At 38.6% G+C, this 20,264-nt stretch overlaps 2 protein-coding genes across 3 annotated transcripts in view; one reads left to right on the top strand and one right to left on the bottom strand.

The window, feature by feature from the left end:
- The window catches only part of LOC129566087 (transmembrane protein fend-like), a 58,606-nt gene that overhangs the window by 11,350 nt on the left and 26,992 nt on the right, over positions 1-20,264 (top strand). The window contains exons 1-2 of one of the 2 annotated variants that reach the window (XM_055441639.1): positions 8,751-9,984; positions 14,341-14,388. In XM_055441639.1, coding sequence (XP_055297614.1) covers positions 9,826-9,984; positions 14,341-14,388 — 207 coding nt within the window. In that variant the 5' untranslated portion in view covers positions 8,751-9,825. Of the gene's footprint in view, positions 1-8,750; positions 9,985-14,340; positions 14,389-20,264 lie in introns of those variants that run through there. The other variant, XM_055441640.1, reaches the window with a different exon arrangement.
- LOC129566082 (kinesin-like protein Klp10A) overlaps positions 1-20,264 on the bottom strand; it is a 267,051-nt gene that overhangs the window by 229,543 nt on the left and 17,244 nt on the right. The window lies entirely within an intron of this gene.

Raw genomic sequence — 20,264 nt, 5'->3', positions numbered from 1 at the left:
GCAAACATGGAAAAGGAGCGAGAGAAACCGAGTTTTGTGGAGAGAGAAAAAAAACTCAGTGAACAATAGAACATTGATTGACTTGAGCTCTTCCAATGAAAATGTCTTCGATTGAAATTTCAATTCGATAGATTGGCTACATAAACAGCGAAATGTTTGATTACATCATGGATGTTCTCCACTTCTTTTTGGAACGAAAAATAATTCCTTCCATGGAAAAGCGGTTTTTTCCCGCAAGCAATAGAAATGTCGATATTGAATCATGTAATAGCATCGTTTTTATAGGACTTCGGTTAAATTGTTGCCATGTTTGTACATATTGAAAGTAGATGCAACACGATTTAAAAACAAAAACACCACCAACAACAAGAACAACGCGGGAAAAAAATCACGGATTTGTGGAAGTGAAAATTGAAAATCGAAAATCGACAAAACGCTTGAGAGAGAGAGAGAAAAAAAATGAGCGAACCAGCAAATGGAGCTCAAAATGAAATGTTTTCAAGCAAATGAAAATGAAATCACTTTGCATTGTGTGGATTGAAGCTGCCACAAAAGAGTAGAAAAGCTCATAAATCCTCCACAATCGAAATCGTAAATAGCGGTATTTTGTCTGTTCGATGCCATTGCCATACTGCCAATATCGAGTCGCGTGTGTGAGTATATGTAGATGAATTTCGTGTACGCGAAATGTTTTTATTTTCCGGTCCCCTTTTTGATTCTTTTTCTTTTTGTCGCCGTCGTCGTCTTTGTTGTTGTTGCATGTTGTTTATGCTTATTGAACGATTGCTGATTCAAGAGATTTCAATCGTTCGCCTCTTTCTCTCCCAAATCGATGTATTGAATGATGTGTGATTTTTTTGTGCAATCGCGTTTGCACGCACACGCAAAACCAAATCGATAATGATTTTCGGCGAGCATAATAACATCTACTCTATACAGGGGCCCTATTCGCCCTTCGCGCTCAACCAAATTCGAGCAAACACATTGAAACACTCTACTATTGAGTCTGAGTGTGTGCTTCAAACTGTTTTGATACACGAAAATTGCTTCGTTTTGTGTGACAAAAAAGTGGTTCCCGTTCTCTCTCTCTCCCTCTCACTCTCCATTCCTCTTGTATGCAGTGTTTTAAAAGCGACAAAATCACACAATCCGTCCGTTAGTCCCTCGCAAAAGAATCTCGGGGAGAGAAAATATTTGTGTATGTATGAGATCAATCCGTATGCTACGTGTCATACTGCATTCATATACGTATTCTGTGCTGTTTGTTGTTGTCGCTCCTGCCTCGTAGCCCACAAGTGAGAGAATGAGCGAAAATTGATGTGCTGTGTGCGTGGACCGATAATGGAAATGGTATTTATATTTGGGATTGTGTTAAAAATTACTTCATTTATCGAACATGAAATGCACACGTTTCACATTAATCTGACTCATACCCATACAACCATCATCTCCATCATCTTCATTATGGTTATAGTTTGTGTGCGAAATGCATTGTGTAGTTTAGGATGTTGTAAAACGACAACGACAACGACGACGACGACGACGACGACGACGACGACGACGACGACGAAAAGGGAAGCAAAAATATTGAATTGATTCCATTTGTCAACATGATGGAATATGCTTAGAGTGCTATCTATCGATCTCTTAATCTACGACAGCGAACACAGCCAATAAAGCTATTAACCAAACTTCGACGGACGAGATGCGAGATTTCTTTCCACTCAGTCGCTCAACGCCGTTTTCCGCTATCGATTTTCCACAATCCATTCGCAACAATGCATTTCAATCTCGTCTCGAATGTGAATACATGCTCTCGCTCTCCAAACCCAATCACGCACTTTGGTTCACTGTGTATAACCCCAAACTTAATCTAATATTATTATGTTTTCTTTGGTGAACAAGCAATCGAAAAATGTTGCTGCTGCCACTGTCGCCGCTTCTGTCTTGATATATATCTACTACTCTCGTCTATTCTTTTGCTCTTCGGATCTATCGCCCGATGCAAAAACTGATTTGTTATTCCGGTTGTGCGCTGTATGTTGTTTTCAATCAAAATACGCATCATCAACATTTCAATGATTTTCAAGGGTGCTCAAATTAATACATACGAGTAGACATGAGTGAAGCAGTGTAGCATAGCCACCACTACAGTGTACATTGACAATATATAAATAGATTAAATAAGTTTTTCTTGAGCATTAATCCGGGTTGTTCCACTCTGTGTGTGTGTGTTCGCAGCATGAAAAACTTGAAGCCCAGAAATGATTTTTGATTATGCCAATATTGACGTTAGTCATTGCTTCCATCGAATTGACACATCTCTCGGAGTCTGTGTTGATATTTGATTTAATATTCAGGCGGAACAATAGGATTTTCATAAATTAATCGATTGCCGGCATTTCTCCGGAAATTCGATCGAAAGAAAGAAAGAGATCGAACGAGTAAAGAAGCAAAGAGAGGTCTTCCATCAATGTTGATGGTCAAATGTCTACCGGATTTTCTCCAATTGAACCGTCTTTAACAAAAGACCGCTTTTACCTTTCGGTAAAAAGCGTTTGGCAAAGATACTGTGTCATCTTGGTGCTTTTGAATAATTTATCGAAGCCAGAGAGAAAGCGAGATGAGTTGGCTAGTCATGGCGTTCGCTTTTTGATTTTATTATCAGCAAAATCAATCAATCAATGTGCACGTAATTGGGTGGATGGCCCACGATATATCATCCGCTCATAAAATGTTTTGCCATTGTAACGGATGGCACATCAAATATATGATTTTCGTACACACTCCACTCGGAATTTGTATGGTTTTGGCCAATTAATTTTCTCGAAGCGAAGCAATGAACATAAATCTATCACTAAGAGGACACACAAGCAAAATCGACTCGGGCAAAAACTAAGTAATCTGAAAAGATAAGAGTACCAGCTGGAAAAACAACTTGAGCTTCGCACAAATATTTGCAAGAAGCTAAGTACACAATGGCAAAATGATGAAACAAAAGGAACGAAACAAAAATGTTGATACACATTTAATATCAAGATCGGAGCAATTGACTTTCTTTTCATTACATAAACCATGCCACTTGTCGAGTTGTTGTGCGCGTGCGATGGCGTTGGCGTCCAAGACCCATTTCTCATTCGTCTTCATTCGACCATGAAATTTTGGTTCTGGAAATCATCATTGGGCTATCAGCAGCTGGCGCGCATTGCCTTCTGATAACAGAGATATAACAACCGCCTCATTGGAATTCAGAATTGGATTGATTCTTGTACGGAATCGCGTTGAATTGCGAAAACTACACAGTGCCATTCACAATTTTAAAACGGCAAACAATTTTGCCATTTCAATCGGTTTGAATAGATAGATGGAGCGGTAGTGGCGAGGGTTAAAGATACGGAAATGACGGAAACACAAGTGGAGAAGATGGTGGATGAAACGCTTGAAGAATTAAATTCATACATAAGCATTGAGCTCTCTCACTTGAGTTCCGGTTTCAGTGGGCTTTTATATCTCTCCCCCTCCCCCCCAAAAAAAAAGATGTTTTATGTTATACTCGTGCACATAGCACGTATCTTCTGGCAAAGAAGACTTCTGCATCATATTGTTTATGCATGATGATGCACACTTTGTCTTGTGTCAGTGAAACGGCAATTTTGAATCGATTTCGAAATGTTCACCACTTTAAACATAGTCGGCTTGTTTCTCTCGTTCATTTTTTTCTTTTTTCTGCTCTGTATGATACTTCAGACTGTTTCAGATGTATATATATATTCGTAAATTTGTTCTGTTGCAAATGACGAGATCAAGTGCATGGCTCAGTTGGGTAGTAGTACACACACCGAATGCAGACTGGTTGTGAATGTAAGATGATACTTGAATCCGTGTAAACCGAAAATCCGATACAACAGTTCACTTTCAAGTCAAAATTTTGTTGCAAATTCCAAAATGGGAGGCCAATGAAGGCATTAAACGAAACAGAGAAAAAGCACACAAAGAGAGAGGGAGAACGGGGAACAGGAGTTTAAAACCTCTGTGGACTTTGTGTCGAGCATTTTATTCTCTGACCAGATATTGCAATCGAATCGATTCTGATTAAAATTATTCTCAACATTATGTTGCACACATTTGAAGCGTCGTGTATCGGTCAAGCAAATTCAGTCGATCTAAGCATATAAATAAATCGGCTTTGGATTTTCTCTATATTCGCTCTCAATCCGGAATTGGAATCATTTCATCGGTGAAATCATACGGAAACCTATGGCTTTTCCCCGGCCACTGACGAGTGGATTTCGAAATGCAATGCATTTGGCATGTGAAAATTTAACGAAACCAAATGTAAAACATGTGCTGCATATATCTGTGAGAGACACGTATGTGTGTATGTATGTGTGTGGACGGCAGAGGTGGAATGAGTGCGGGCGTTTTCAAGATATATTGACAACAACACAGACAACTACATGCATTTATTAGTAACAAATTTTCGAGCTAGCTCCACTTAACATGAATTCAATTTAACATTCAAAACGATTGGCATGGTTTTTAGACGCAGCAAGACAATGCTGACGACTGCTGCTGCTGCTGCTGGAAATCTGCCCACAGCCACTCATTGCATTTTCTCGCTCGGAATAGACATATTATTTAATGATTCCAACAGGATTTCTGTGGCTTGACCATTAGAAAAGAGAAAATGTTGCGTTGCCGTCCATTCGCTTCGGCACAGAACCGAGCACACAAAAACCAAAACCAAGGGAATTCAAATGCAATGAATGTTACATACGTGAAAGTGAAGACAGAGCGAGAGACAATCGTCGAATCAATAAATTTTCGATTTCGGACAGTAGGAATTGGATAAAGGCGCTCATAGATTTTGAAAAAGAACAACAAAATACAACAACAAAATAATAGCGTCTAGGTAAAAGTGGTTAAATGGGCTCATTTGATTGTCTTGGTCGATGGCAATCCAATTAAATGTGATCTATTCAGTGTTTTCGTTTAGCGTTCAACGTCAACAAACAACAGCCGAATGTAATAAAAACTCAACGTTGCGTCTCTCATTTTGGGTTTTATGGGCAATAAATTTCTATTGATTTCTAGTCTCTCTCGCTCTTTCTTTCTCTGTCTTTCAATCGAGTCTCCTTCAAATGGCGACGACGTGCACATTTTTGTCTGCTCTTCTCTCATTCGTCTCTTTCTCTCTTCCTCTTCACATTTCGTTTGACCGAAAGAGACAAAAAAGAAAACATTTTCTTAGAATCAATTCAAATCAAAATACCGAACCTCAACGGCGAATTTTAGTCATATTTCACAGTAATTAACCATCAACATCGCATATTTTGTCTCATGTATGTCATTTTCCTTTCAACGTGATTGTGATTTTTTTTTCTTCATCTTCTCTTCTTCTTTGGGTCACAGTCCGCGCGCTCTCCCGATACTAAACAATCAATAAAAACCGTCAATGCGTTTGGTATACACACGTATATCGCATCTAGTATTTAGCTAATTAACAAAACGAAGGAGCGAAGACACAAAAATTATGTTTATTTACCGAGATCGGTGGCCGAAGAGCAAAAGAACGACGAGAGAGAGAGAGAGAGAGGAAAAGAGCATAAGATACCAACAGTTTTTGGTCGAAACTAATGAATAAAATAAATAAATGGATTTCGTGTATGACAAAATGAACCAAAGCGCACAGTGACCAACACAATAAATTACGATTGGCCGCTATTGTAGTGATGATCATTTTCGTTGTGTGTGTGTGTGTGAGACAACGAAGAAGATGTGGAGAGCAAGAGAGAAAAAATAACGTCGATCACATAGCATACATTGGATATAATTAATGGAATCCTTTTTCTATCATTTTCTCCATATGTTTGTTTTAATTTTACATCATCAGCACAGCCTTGAATTTAGGAACTCAACTCTCAGGCTCTATCCCAAATCCTATCTGCTGGTGCGTCTATTTTTAACAACGAAACCTATTGTTCTGTATCATCTATCTTCATTGTTTTTACGTGGTTCCACTCGCATCTTATGTTTATTTATCTTTATTAGGCCATATATTCTTTTGTTTTTATTGGTCATCTCATAAATTGTGTATAAGATCGACCGTATTTCGATTTTTTTTTCATTCGGTCCATGACGTTCACAATGGTTTCAAGGTATATTCTTGTCTAATTATAATCACAAATGCCCAACTATAGACTACAACCCAAAAATTATCTTCGGTTGGTTTGGCTTATTTTGGTGATTTTCTTCCATTCTCTCTCGGTTCTGTGCTCTATATCTAAAACTTAATGCACCATCCATATGGTACAAGTCATAAACACATCACTCTCGAGGCTACCATATCATTCAACGTCTAACAGCCGACGTTACCATTTCTGCTGCTGTTGCTGTCGTCTTTATGTCAAGGATTGTACATGAAAAACCTATGAAAGGAAATTGTATTGTTCGAAAGATATAACAAGATGAACGAGAAACCAGAGTGCTTCATGGCAGAATTGGGAGTTTTGAGATGTTTTAACCGAGTTTGAGATTTCATATCAACCTTACCAATCACATTTGATGAATGTTTTTGAGCTCATCAATGCGCCCAACTAGTGGCGTACATCACATTACGTACTCCAATCCGAATCATGTATAAACGCCTCAATTCTTTATGCAAATATTGAAAACTTTCATTTATATGCCTATGTAACAATATATCCTGCGTGCCTGTAAAATACCATGAGCTAATTTCATTTCATTGCTCCACATATTCTGAACGCCTGTTTTTATCGTTAACTAACGTTGGCACACACGGAAGCCAATATCAACATACACGAACACAAACACATTTCATGTTTGTGATTTTGACGCAACGATACAATTTCAAGCGGTTCTTTCATTCTCTCTCACATTCGGTAGAATGTAGTAACCATCAACTATTTTAACCCATTGAACATACAATTCACAAGTGGCAAAATTCATTCCACTTGTGCACATAGACATACACACACACGAGCCGTATGTGTTATGTGCACCGAAATCAGTCATTTCGGGTGAAATTTGAATAGTAAACGCTTGGTTGTCTGCATAGAAATGAAATAAAAATCATTACTACAGCTCCATGTTGAACGCTTAGCAAGAGGATAATGTGTGCGCAATACACAGTGATTGTCGCTTGCAATAGCAAACGTAGATAAAATACACAATGCCGCATTTTCGCTGCTGCACATGAAATTTACAATTTAAATACATGGCGAAAATCGTAAGCCAAGCTCGTACTCATCTAACCCCCCGAAAAAAATAAAATCTCGATTCAACACTATAACATTTGGTTCTGTCCTAGCTCTACCACATTTGTGAGTCCCTTACTTCGATTCGATGAAACGCATTCGCATGCTATATATGTGTGTAATTGTACACGGAGAGCATTAGTAGTGAATGTAATATAGATAACATGTCATCTATGCACATATATTCGGGCTACATCGGGTGAGTACAGTGTGATGCTGGCTGAATGGTTCGGTTGCCCGATAATGTTTCACTTGCGGATACACCATGCTTATTGCGATTCGACGAATCACTCTTTGGTGCGATATTCACTGCGTATTTTGGGCACCAAGAGTCGAACAACGGTGTGACTACCGAAAATTCTCGGAGCTGCCGCTGTCGCTTGGCCCATACGCTCTTCCAATTGTACATGTGTATGCGACGCATTTATAGCGCATTTTATCGTTGTGGCACAAATGTTGGAAATTTGGTGCTCAGTGCTCGCTCTCTCTATCTGTCGTTGTGCAAGTGTATATGACAACATGAAATGTTGGTTGAAAAGAGGTTGAAGACTAGTTGTTTCCGAAACAACCAAAAACGTATTCGAATGCCAGTGTCAATGTATTGGTCTGTCGAATTTCGTTCAACATGGGGCGCAATGTAATAAAACAGCGGCAAAAGCAACAACAACAGCAAGAGCAGCAGCAGCAGCATCTGTGTGGTTGATAGCCAAACACAAAGAGCCAACTTTTTGGTAGTTTCAAAGAAGTGAGAGTATTTTTGTGTGTGTGAGTGAGTGTGTAAGTGTATGCGCGTTTGCATGTCAACGGTCGCTTGCGTACACTGCGATGCGATGTTTACATGTATTTAAAACTGAAAATCTCAAGAGATTTTCTCTCTCTATGTGTATCCGTTTTTTGTATGGAAAACCTTTGTTCCATCGTTGATTTTGCTGTTGCTGTTCTTCTTATTATTTCGTGTTGTATTTTTTTTCTCCATCATCATCATCATCCTCGCTTTTCGTTCATTCGTTCTTCTCTTAAATTGTGTATATTTTTGTGTACACGCTGCTTTTTTTTCCTCTATATTCTTTTCATTCTGATTCCGTATTCAGCATGTACCTCTTTTCCAACGCTTGATTGTTTTCTATGTCGTTCTATCGCTCTCGCTCATTTAGTCTCTCTTTCCCACTCTCCGTCATTCTCACATTTTGGAATACGATTCTCTCATCTCCGTATTTTCGTTTGTTACGTATTACTCGGAGCATCAGCATGCTTTGCTATTCTATACTGCTCATCGCTTCTGTTGCTCTGCTGCTCTGCTGTGACGTCGCAATCGTAAACGCTGCCGTCGTTGCTGCTGCTGTTGTTGTTGTTGTCATCGTCGTCGACGACGAAAAACCAGTCTCTGCGTTTTCAAATATTCGATGTTATACTGTGTGCACACATAAATTTCGTTGTCGATGGGCCCCGGTCTCTGTTCAGCATAACGTATTCAGTTGAGTTTGAAGCATTGTATGGTGCGGAAGGTTTTTCCCTCATTCTTGTTCGAAATTCTTTTTTATCCACATTAAAATAAAACAGAGTTTTATCTCTTGAGTGAATTCAGAGTCAGTTGAGTGTGTTGTTCGACGCAGTATTTTTAACCGAGAATTTATCAGAATTGTTGATGAAAATTTCGAAGAATTTCCACTGTAATCAACGTTGTTTTGACGAAGTGGCAACTCAAAAAAGCCGTTCATTTCAGATCATATTACGAAAAAGTCCGTTAAATCACGAATAAAAACCCAAAGTTTCAAGTACGACATAAAAATTCAAATTTCCAACAATAAAATCGATGAAGTCGAGAAACCAGAGCTACATTGCATGAGAAATCAGTTTATGTGAAGTTGAAACAGATAAACGCAGACAGTATCGATCTTGGGAACATGAAATCGTTATAACACATTTCGGTTTAGAAAATAATATAAAGTATATCTATCTCTATCGAAGAAAAAGAAACGTTACGAGTGAACAAGTGATTTTGTTGGATTTTCTCATGCGAAGATTTCTTTCTACCTGATTAGATCTTTTTCTGTCTTCCCTTTTTTTTTATTCCTCCATATAAACCACTTGAAATTGTTAGTTTTCTTCGGTCAAATTTGAAAGCGAAGGCAAAAAAGCGTAAATATATAAAACGACGTCAAAAAGATTTATTGTATTGATGTCAATGTGTGTTACACATTTTTTCGTCTGTTAAATACGATTGAGTCACAGAGACATATAGCAGAATCCTAAACACAAACTCAAATATCCAAGCATATAATTCATCAGTTTGAACGAGAAGAAAAAGAAAGAAAGACGAAAAACGGAATATTGTTCAGTGCTTTTAAAAGAAATAATAGTTCTCTTTTTCAATTCCTCGCATATGTGAATCTGTGTGAACTGATAGACGACAGGATTCAGACGAGAAAAAAAATAAAAGTAAAGAAAGAGACGATTTCAAAAGACCCAACCAAAAATTAAGATTTGAACACATTGATTTGATTTTGAAAAGAAGAGAAAATTGTGCAGTAAAGAAAAACGATATAAAATGGCATCGACAGCACTAAAATCGATTTTATGTGGGTGTATTGTGTTGGTATTTGGTATTGTTGACAATTTTTCGGCAATGGCACGATCAACGGCTGAAGCTGACAAGTCAGTTGCGCTGCTACAGCAGCATCTCTGCCGTGATGAGTGCAGCAAAAAGGTTTGTAATCATTATTACTATCGACATTCGCATATGTTTTTTTTGATTTGGACATGAAAATTACGTTTTCCACATTTAAATCGGAACAGGAACTACAACAAAAATCGATACAATTTTCCCACATTATGAAAAAAAGGGTTTTCTCTCACTCTCTCTCTCTCTCTCTGTGTGTGTGTTTCTCTCAGTAGAGCGAGAAAACTGGGTTACGTAACAAGTTGGCGAGGTGTTTCAACCTCAATATATACATTACACTTGGCTCCTATGAATTATGATGCTGATCAGAATATACGGGGCGAAAAACGTTGTACCATTTTCCGTTGCCCATTATTTATTGTCTTTCCATGTATTTGAAACATTTATCTCGGCGTTTCGCTCTTATTCCCAATGCTTGGCCATTATTCATGGTCGCCATTCGGTTGCGGTCTTTCTCTTTCGTCCTCTTGCTCTCGCTTCTTCACCATCGTCGTTTATTTCCACTGGTTTAAACATCCGAAAAGTTTTCATGCACAGTGCTTGCACAAAATGAAAAACCGAAAATTTTACGCTCGTTCTCTGGCTCTAGCGATGTGACTGCCACTCGATGTTTTCGGAGGGGACCATTATCATTGGATGCATGCATGGCGCAGCAGACGCTTCTACAATAACAACGACAACAGCAGTAACAGCAACGCCGACGAGGGTGTTCTGCTCGCATTAATTATTCAACATTCTGACAAATTGCCTATTTTCATTTTAATGTAAACAATGTTAATTATAAACGCGCCGGAATACCGAACACGATAAACTAAACCAAATTACGAATTCAATTCATTCGAACATTTTATCACATACTCACACACACACACACCGAGCAAAAAGCATGGGCCCATTTGTGGATGAATGGCAGAGAGTCAATGCAATGCTTTTCGTCCCCGGGCCGTTTTATGTTAACTGAAGAGAGAAAAAACTTTGCAATCGAATTTAATTTGATCAGTTCAATAATTTGAAATTAAATTTGAATTCCATTCATTTGTTGTCGCAGACAAAAGGAAACAAAGCGAAATGTGCACAATTAAATTGAGCCAAATGATAAATTTCAACTGTTATTTGCATTTGCTGAATCGTGGATTTGCATCAGACAAACGCACGCAAACACGCACAAAAAAATGAGATGTAAGTTGGATAGTGTAAATTCTAATTGGAACTGGTGGTTCGATTGTGTTTCTTGCGCGACCTGAACTCCATGTCAAAATTGGCTACACGGAAATAATTATTGGGAAGAGCGCCTATTAAGTTCGTAAAACACCCAATTACTTCAATTAGTTTGTATGATGGCGCAAAAACTTTTTACCCGAATTTTTTTTTGATGAATTTCGGTCGCATGATGTATACACACAGACAGGCTGGTGCACGACTTTTACGAACACGCTCATTTTCTTGTTTTTATTACGCTGTCGCTCTCCTTTTCTCATCTCTTCTCCGCGCTCTTTCGCGCCCGCGATCTCGATACGCTTCGATGTTGCGTCTACGAAATCAGTTGTGTCTTAGCTAGAAAACGTATTGTAACGCGCCTTCAGGCCATCTGATCCCTAATTTACGTTTTATTTTATTTTTTCGGTGTGTTCGCTCTTCCTAAAGAAAACAAGTTATTTCCAAACCGACAAAAAATTTCAATGCGTAAGAAGTGGTACACAAGAGGAAGACCATTAGTATGCACAATGGCAAAAGGATATTGTTCAAAACGATGACGATGAGAGTGAGAGAGAAATATATAACGAACGAACGTTGATTTTACGTCTTGGTTCGTTCCTTCATTCAGCCAATTTGTGCTCACGATCGACGTCGCAGTGTTTTATTTTGGCGCTCGGCGTGAAAATGTCCAAGTTAAGATGGAACACATCGGAAAAGTTGTTGAGCGTCTAAAAAGAGGGTGTATACCACAAAAGTCAATGTGGATTCTTCGTAGACAGGCAATTTGATTACTTGTAGCAACTTTTTTCCCCTTGATTTGTTCGCTGCTAACGAATATTCGATTCGAAATTAGTTGTCAGCTGTTGAATTGATTATTAAAAATGTGTTGGCCCAAAATATCTTTCCTCAGATGGGAAGCTCCAATGTAATTAAACCATTCGAAATGTATGTGCGTGTGTGTGCTGGTATGTCGTGGTTGTATGGATGGGAAAAGGGTTCCTTTGCCTTTCGGCAGATCTGCGTGAATTGCATTTTCTCACTGTTTCTCATTTCGATCGAATCACGTAGTCTCGTAGACATTTCGCTGTGGAATATTTTTTGTTCTAGTTTTAGGGGCAACCCGTACGTGACGGGTTTTTAGTTGATCAAAAATTCGTCAAAGTCACACAAAAGCAACGATGTTGTCGTTGTCGAATGGCGGAAAAATCCCTTTTCGTAAAATGGCGTGCACAGATAAAACGGCACCGAATCCTTCGTATCGAAGTCAAATATCTCGCAAAATTCCAAATGATTCGAAGAATACAAGATGCTGCCTTTCCCATTTTCCGTGTGTCGGTGGCTCATTGAATATGCAATGCAGACACATTTCGGAAAATGTGGAAAAACTCCAAATAAATACGTTGTACGTGACGCATGTGTTGTGTGGGTTTATACACACTCTCGCTCATCGTTCGCCGCAATACACCGACGAGGACGACGACGATGACGACGACAACGGCGGTGACGATGAGGAAGAAACACCATTCGCGCAGAGAGCATTCAAACATAGTTTGCCGCAATGCCATTGGTTTCGGTCCACGAAATGCTATTTTCATGATATTTTTGGTGGTGGCATTGTTTGCGATTTCATCTCTCACACGCTCTCTGTACGCTCGGTACTAAGTCCGCTGTAATGGTGGATTTCCATGTGATTTTGCCGTTTATCAAAGCACATTGTGTATCGTCAGAACATTTTATTACATTCCAAGCCCGAACGTGAGTTCTGATTTGATGCGAATTCTGAAGGCAAACTTGGTGGTTGGCTGCTTGGCATTTTTTTTTGCTGTAAACCCAAAATGAAAAATCGAATTGTGTGATACTACGCTCACTCGCGTGGATTATTATGATATCATGTGTCGCTTTAATGAATCCATCGAAGCAAAGTCGACACACACACAGAAAGCGAAAAAAAAACCGAATGAAGCACAATTCTTTCGTTTCACTCGTTGATCTATTTATGGTTTCAAAAAAACATTAGACTGTAAATGACATGAATTCCCATTTCAGTTTGCTCAATAAGGCAAATAGACAGAATCGTGAGGATGCTCTGTTAAGTAGTGTACAAACGTTTTCTGTTTTGACTTGAGCAATGCGTGTGCGCATCGTCGGCAACAATCCATGGTCAAGCGGAATAAAAATGAGTCAATTAAAGAGCAAAAATATTTTTTTCATCCATATGGATGAACTCTCTATCGACTCAATATGAAATATGGTTGAATGTTGTTGCTCGCTTTTTTTGCACTCTCTCTGGGTTTCATTCTCTCCATCGCATGCTCGTCCAATCTCTCGCTCGCCCACATTATTCTATTTGGATGGGAAGCGTACACATACATTAATCGGACGGCAATCCGTATGTTTTTCTACAACATCGGCTATTTTGAAGCATGACAAATTCACATCGATTCAATGTGGATTTTTGCTATCGATCGACTGCTCATTATTATACGGAAAAAGCAGCGCATTCGACATGACCTCAAATGATTCGGATAGATCAGGGCATTGATGAGGGTGCGATAAGGTTAGCCGATAAGCATTTTAAGATGCAGAAGAAAAGGACGAAAAGCGAAAAAAAGCGGACGGTTGAGCGTAAATTGTCTGTGAGTTTGTGTGTGTGTATGTGTTTCCAATTCGAAATGGCATTGAGTGAGCTCAATAAAATTAATGGTTGGTCTTCGTCGTGTATCCACCCCAATCGGCCTCTGGCCAATTTCATGTGATTCATTTATGGGTGTTCTCGCAAAAATTGGCAGTATCATGTGATTTTTTACATAGGATTTGCAACGATCCTCTATCCCTCTTGCTCGCTCTCCCTCTCTCTCTCTCTCTCTCTCTCTCTCTCTCTCTCTCTCTCACTTGGCTCGTCTCTTTCTCCATTCTGAGCCACACACAATCAATGGCTGTGTGCAATTCAGAGTCAGACACTTGCATAAAAGTGAAGCAGCAGCAAAACCTGCATAAAATACCATTTAAATGCTATAGTTTATTTTCTCTGTGTTTCACTATTTAAATAGAACATTGTGTTTGTTGGTTTTTCCAGCGCGGTGTTTTTTTCTCATTCGATTGTGTGTGTGTGGGTTTTTTTGTTTGTTTTCTTCTCTTCTCTGCACAGCACATATTAATTTCCATATTTTCTTCGTTTATTTTCAGTTTGCCATGGATGATATGTCTTGTCTACAACAACCGGAATGTTCAATGGTAAGTTTTGTTCTTCATTCTTGTTGTTCTGCGCGTTGCTCAGTGCAATTCGTAATTGTTGTTATTTGTAATATACGTTCGTTTTATCCATTGTTTGTTCACGCTTACTATATGCGTGTGCGCGAAAAGTATATGTTTGTTTAAGCCTCACTCACGCTCACCACTCTCCATCTCTATATATTATATATATACACAACCACCGATATTATGTAGAACATATGCATTGCATCATGAAATTTCGTTTCGAATTTCACTGCGTGGTTCTCTTTCTCTGTTGCCCATTTCCAGCAAACCGATTCGATTTTGTAGACCGTGTTGTTGCGCGTTTGTTGCTCTTTTTTTCCTCGGCCGTGTTGCTCTCATTGAATATATATATATATATATATGAGAAGCCAATGAAAGAAATCTGCAACAAAATGCGCAATTTTGCTCGCAAAAAAAGGCACCACATCAATGGCACTACTCGACACTGCCATTACAAAACGACAATAATACGGTCGTACAAACGAACAGCAGAAGAAAAAAAAGAGAAATGGAATTGCACATCGCACTCCATATGGAAACCTTTGTGAACAAGGAGGCAGCAAGGCGCAACGCGCGACAACGAAACAGAAAAAAAAACACACACATCGCCGGTGCAATACACAAATAATTATAAGAAAATACTACGTAAACCAACAAGTTTCAGTGTGTGGCTTAGCTAGTGCATTGTTGTTATTAGTTAAAGTCACGTTTAACATTTAACCGGATTATATAAGTGTGCATAAGCCTCGACAATGATGATGATGATGACGATGACGTTGGCTGATTTTGTAGTCATTACACTTGCGAAACAAAGTGTATACGCAAAAGTCCAAAGCCAAGTGCACGGCGTTTGATGCCTTTTCTACGATGTGCGATATGCATGCATACGAAAGAAAAAAAAATCAATACACCGGCTGATCATCACATGGGCTCAGCGTCGTTGTTGTCATCGTCGTCGTCGGCATGACTCTCTCTCTCTCTCTCACTCTCGCTCGTTCCATGGAAAAATGAGCTGCAGTTACACGCGCGCCGTGTATTTATTCACCTTGTAACTTGCCCACAAGTGCACAAAGTGAGCAACAAAAAACAAGTCGAGACGAGAAAAAAAAACACGATGTGTATTTTTGTGATTGTGATTTCATAGAAAATCCATGTCTTTGCATCTCTACCCAGACACACGGAGAGAAAGACGATAAAAAGTGCAATTTTCGTTTTCTTCAATGCACTTTTTTATTCCAGCCGTCGATTTGATTCGGGCTGTTTTTTTTTTCTCTCTCGCATTTTATTCTTGATATGATAATTATTGTTTATTCTGCTTGCATATTTTCTCTTTCTTTCCAAACGGGCAAACGGCACCATAATTGTTTGTTTATTTCCAATGTAATGTATGCAATATCTCTCGATGCAGTTCTCGCGTTTGGTTTTTTTGCGTTCATTTTAGAGAGTTGATCGCATCTCACATTGTTACTATGGCTCGTTATTCTGTGGTTAAAACGCCACAATTGCAATTCAAATTTTAATTTCGTGAGGCAAATTCGAGCTAAAGAAGAGAGAAGAGCGAGGAAAAAAAAAACAACAGTCTCGGATTGTTCTTCGATTTTATGGTAAAATGGTGCTCTTTTACAATCGAATTAACGAGTTCATCGTGTAGCAAACCGCGCGACGACTGCATTTAAAGCCTGGCCAATATTCGTTGCTGCTGCTGCTGTTGTTGTTGTTTCCAATACAAGAACAATCTACATAGGCAAAATATTCAATTAGTTTGTGTAGTTGGAATCGTAACAACGGTGCTTAATTGCCAACTCGATCTAGCTCGAAACGATTTCCTTTCTTCTCTGTTGAGCGCGAGTGCGCGTTTTTTTTCGCCCGTTCATAGCACAATTTGACACAGAATATAATTGAAAATAACGTTTTCTTAACGATCTTAATTTGATTTTTTGTTGCTGCTGTTGTGTTTTTTTTTTCACCATTCATCGCCCATTGTTTTGCATGAATACGTCGAGCGGCGATATAACAACAACAACAAAAAATGTTGCTCATTGTTGCTCGATCGTGTAAACAAATCGAACAGCTTTGTAATTGTGTGACAATCGTACAATAAAATTAACAGGTTAAGTGATATTAAACACTCGACGTGTCGCCAAACGTAATTTCACATTGCGGCACAATACGCAGCAGCAGCAGCGGCAGCATGATTTGAATCACACTCTACACTTCACTCAACCATTCATAATAATTTCGATTTTTTTTTGTTTCATTACTACGACCAGCGCACGAATTAATGATGATAAATGTTCGAATTTGAAATATGAAAATGGAATCGCAGAAAAAATCAGTGATTTGTGTAATTGCTGCCGTTTTTTTTTCTCTCTCGCCTCGTTCAGCCAGAGGCAGAGAGTTGGCAGCCCGAGACGTTTAACCATGTCTTGTCAACAGTTAAATGATTGATGAGCTTTTTATTGTGATTACTTTGGCTTGTGATGTGTGAAACGACACATGAGAGAGTGAAAAAAAAATGTAATGCTTCTGAAAACGATACGCTTTTCAGTCGTCAAGCCGTGTGACAGACACTTTGTCACAGTGGATGTCTTTGGTTTTTTTTTATCGGCACAACGCTACATTGACATTTGATACAAATGCCAGTCAATCTAATCGATGTGCGAAATGAACCAATTAAACGGACAAAGAGTATTTTCGGTTGATTGTCGAACAATCATAATGGCCATATCATTATTACAATCGAAAAAACAAGAATCGATTAATTTCGAATGGAACTCGATCCAGGTTTATTTCCATATATAAAACGAAATGTACGTATTTTTTTTGTCATGGTACCCGCGGGAATTGGCCATGGTAGTTCGCCGCAAAACAAGTCACATGAAATATGGACAACACAACATGAACAAATGTGTCGATGCTTGACTGTATGGGGAAAAAAAAGTATAATTCAAAAATATGGCAAGCATCCGAATGATAATGGATTTTTGTACACAGCAACACCAAACGACACAGGCAATGGTGCGGTTATTTTGCAACCGACGAAAAAAAGAAAACAACAACAACAGTCATTTATTTGTACAGAGTGGACATCAAACGGAACTGAGTGCATTGTGAGATACAAACAAACAAAGTGTGAGTGTTTTGTGTGTGAGACACACAGAGAGAGTGAGAGAGTAAATCCAATGTGCTAATGCATACACACACAACACCAAATGAAACGGGACATCAAGATAATAGCACAAAGTGCATTTAATGCAAATATTTATGAACGAACGCAAAAGTACTAAAACAAAATGGTCTAGATAGCTGTAAAATATTATACGTGCTGCCACACGCTCCCGTTTCTTCTTATATCGCTTCTTTTTTTTACTCTCCTATCGCTCAAGCGAACAAACGAACGAGTGTTTGAGTCTTCGGCATCCTTTTTAATGTGCGAATTTTAATTTTCGCTTTTTTTTCGCCGCCGCTGTCGCGTGTACGCTTTAAAAACTTTGGCAGTAGCAGTAAGTAAAAAAGTAACGGCTGCACATTTTGGCCGTTATCTACTTTACTAGCAGCATAAAATATTTGCATTATGAAAATGGTGTAGCATATTTCGAAAGGCAATTGCACATACCGCTTTTTTTCGTTTGTTCGTTCGTTCGTTGTCAATGATGTGCCGCACTCTCGGTCTTATCTTTTTGATTATAAATGCACAATGCACATATTTTTGTAATTCACCAAATGCATCGAATGTAGCCAGAGTGTCGCTAGATTTTACGATGCACGTCCCAAGTTTGCGCAACATTTTTTCCCCTTTTTTTCCGTTTCTGTTTGTATAGTTCAACCAAATCGAAGCGAAGCGAGCGAAAAAAAAAATTCGATTGTTTTTCACTCACTTCAACAATTTTGTTCTCGCTTGTTGGCCCCGTTCCAAAGCGCCAAAGTGAGAAAAAGTTAAGATTCATCCGAAATGATTTCAACTTTTCAAGAGAATGTGTACATTTTTGAAATCTAACATTTATTTTTACACAATCCGAAGCGAACGGGATAAAAAAAAATGGAATTCAATATCGGAATTTTTGGAGTTCGTGTCGAGGCGAAAGCGCTTTTTTTTAAATTTCAATTAGACTGAGTCACTGGCGCCTCATTTTGGGAATCATTTCATTCACTTTATATGTTCATTTTGGAATGGTTTGAATCGTTTGGAGAAATGAATTGCGAACGAATTGGTATAATGAGAACAGCAGAAGAACCAATTCGATATCCATTCGGACCAAATGCTGATGTGATGCGCAGAAAAAAAAAATCCGAAATGAGAATACGCCATAGTATTTGGCAGCATAACCGTTAATACAGGCTAATCGAGCGAAACCAATAAACCATTCGGAAGAAGGTAATATAATGGTGGCGTAATTACTGCAGTTAATTAAGCTATTGGTTTGTCCAATCACATGGAATATTTTTATTACTGCAGACGCAAATACCGTTTTCGGCATGGATGGTGTTGTCGGAAGCGACAGAGCATAATTGGACGAATGGAAAAATGAATTGTTCTAGGAATTTCGGTGTCGACCACCAATCAGATTTATGTCACATTAATCGATGGACATATTGTTGATTTCATCGAGCGACACCACATTGTTTCAATGGCAGACCATGAAACTAGAAATTATTTATTAAAATCGAAAAAGAAACCCTCATTCATTGACCCAAATAACGGAAAAGAGAAAGAATGGCAGAAATAGAACGAAAAAATAAAACACGACTGCAGGTCTGTCGGAATGATTTTCGTGTTGAACCAAAGGCAATTTAAATCGTCGTTTTGCTATCACACATACACAAAATCACAGAGATACCAATCGCACAATCATTTCTACATTCTTTGTTCCTGGGCACAGCCAAACCCACTGGATATTTAGCATGATTTGATTTCAGATGCGATGGCGGAACAAGTCGAAATGAACGAAAAGAAGGAGAAAAAAAAACATAAACGAGCAAAACGAGCAAAGTGCATTGGCATTGTTATTTTAATTCAGCCATACGAAATAAATAATGTTGAGTTGCAAATTTCTATTCTTTGCATAGCAGTGAGCAAAAGAAAAGAAAGAAATAGAGCCCCGATTGACGAAAATTATATGTTAAGCTGAAACGAGCTAAATTCCGAAAAAGAGTGAAGAAAAAACGGCACCTAGAAAAAAATAGAACAAAAACTAACGCTAAAACAAAGACAAAACAATCAGAGTAATAAATTGAATAATGTGATTTTCCAACTTACTTGCGTTTAGTTGCGCCGGAGAAATAAGCAGCGAGAGAGAGAGAGAGGGAGAAAACACAACGCGAATGAGTGAAAATAGCAAACAATAAAAAATAAATTGGCAGTTCTCACAAACGCTAAAAGTGTATTTTATGTGTGCACAGGAATTGTTGCAAAGTTCACAATATTTTTCATTCATTTTAGATGGATAGTGTTCGTTTGTTCTAGAGGAAAGAGCATCCATCTCATTCATTCGCTGTGCTCTTGCTCTTAATCTTGGCCATTTTCATTTTATTCGAGCAAAATGCCACAGAGAAAAAAAAGGAAACGACCAAACGAAACTCTCTTTCTTTGTCTTTTGTTTGCTACTCTTTTTATCCAGCGTCGTTGTCGTTCCTATTTTGTGCTAGCGCATCACAAACATATGTAGTTCTATCGAATATTGCTGCCATTGTTCGCTTTTCTCTGCTCCCAAAACCGAACCGAACAACAGCACACTAACAAATAGTACTTTCATAAACTTTTAATATTTACAATTCACTCAGCCAATTTTTCATCGACATTTCGCCTCTTTTTTTTCGTCTTCGCCCCGTTGTTCTTCTTGTTGTTGCTCTCT

Source organism: Sitodiplosis mosellana, unplaced genomic scaffold, assembly GCF_009176505.1.
Source record: "Sitodiplosis mosellana isolate CC-2019 unplaced genomic scaffold, AAFC_SMos_1.0 Smas_scaffold_3, whole genome shotgun sequence".
In the NCBI taxonomy this organism is placed as follows: Eukaryota; Metazoa; Arthropoda; class Insecta; order Diptera; family Cecidomyiidae; genus Sitodiplosis; species Sitodiplosis mosellana.
The sequence above is the reverse complement of the archived record's forward strand: the minus strand, read 5'-3'. Positions and strand labels throughout refer to the sequence as shown.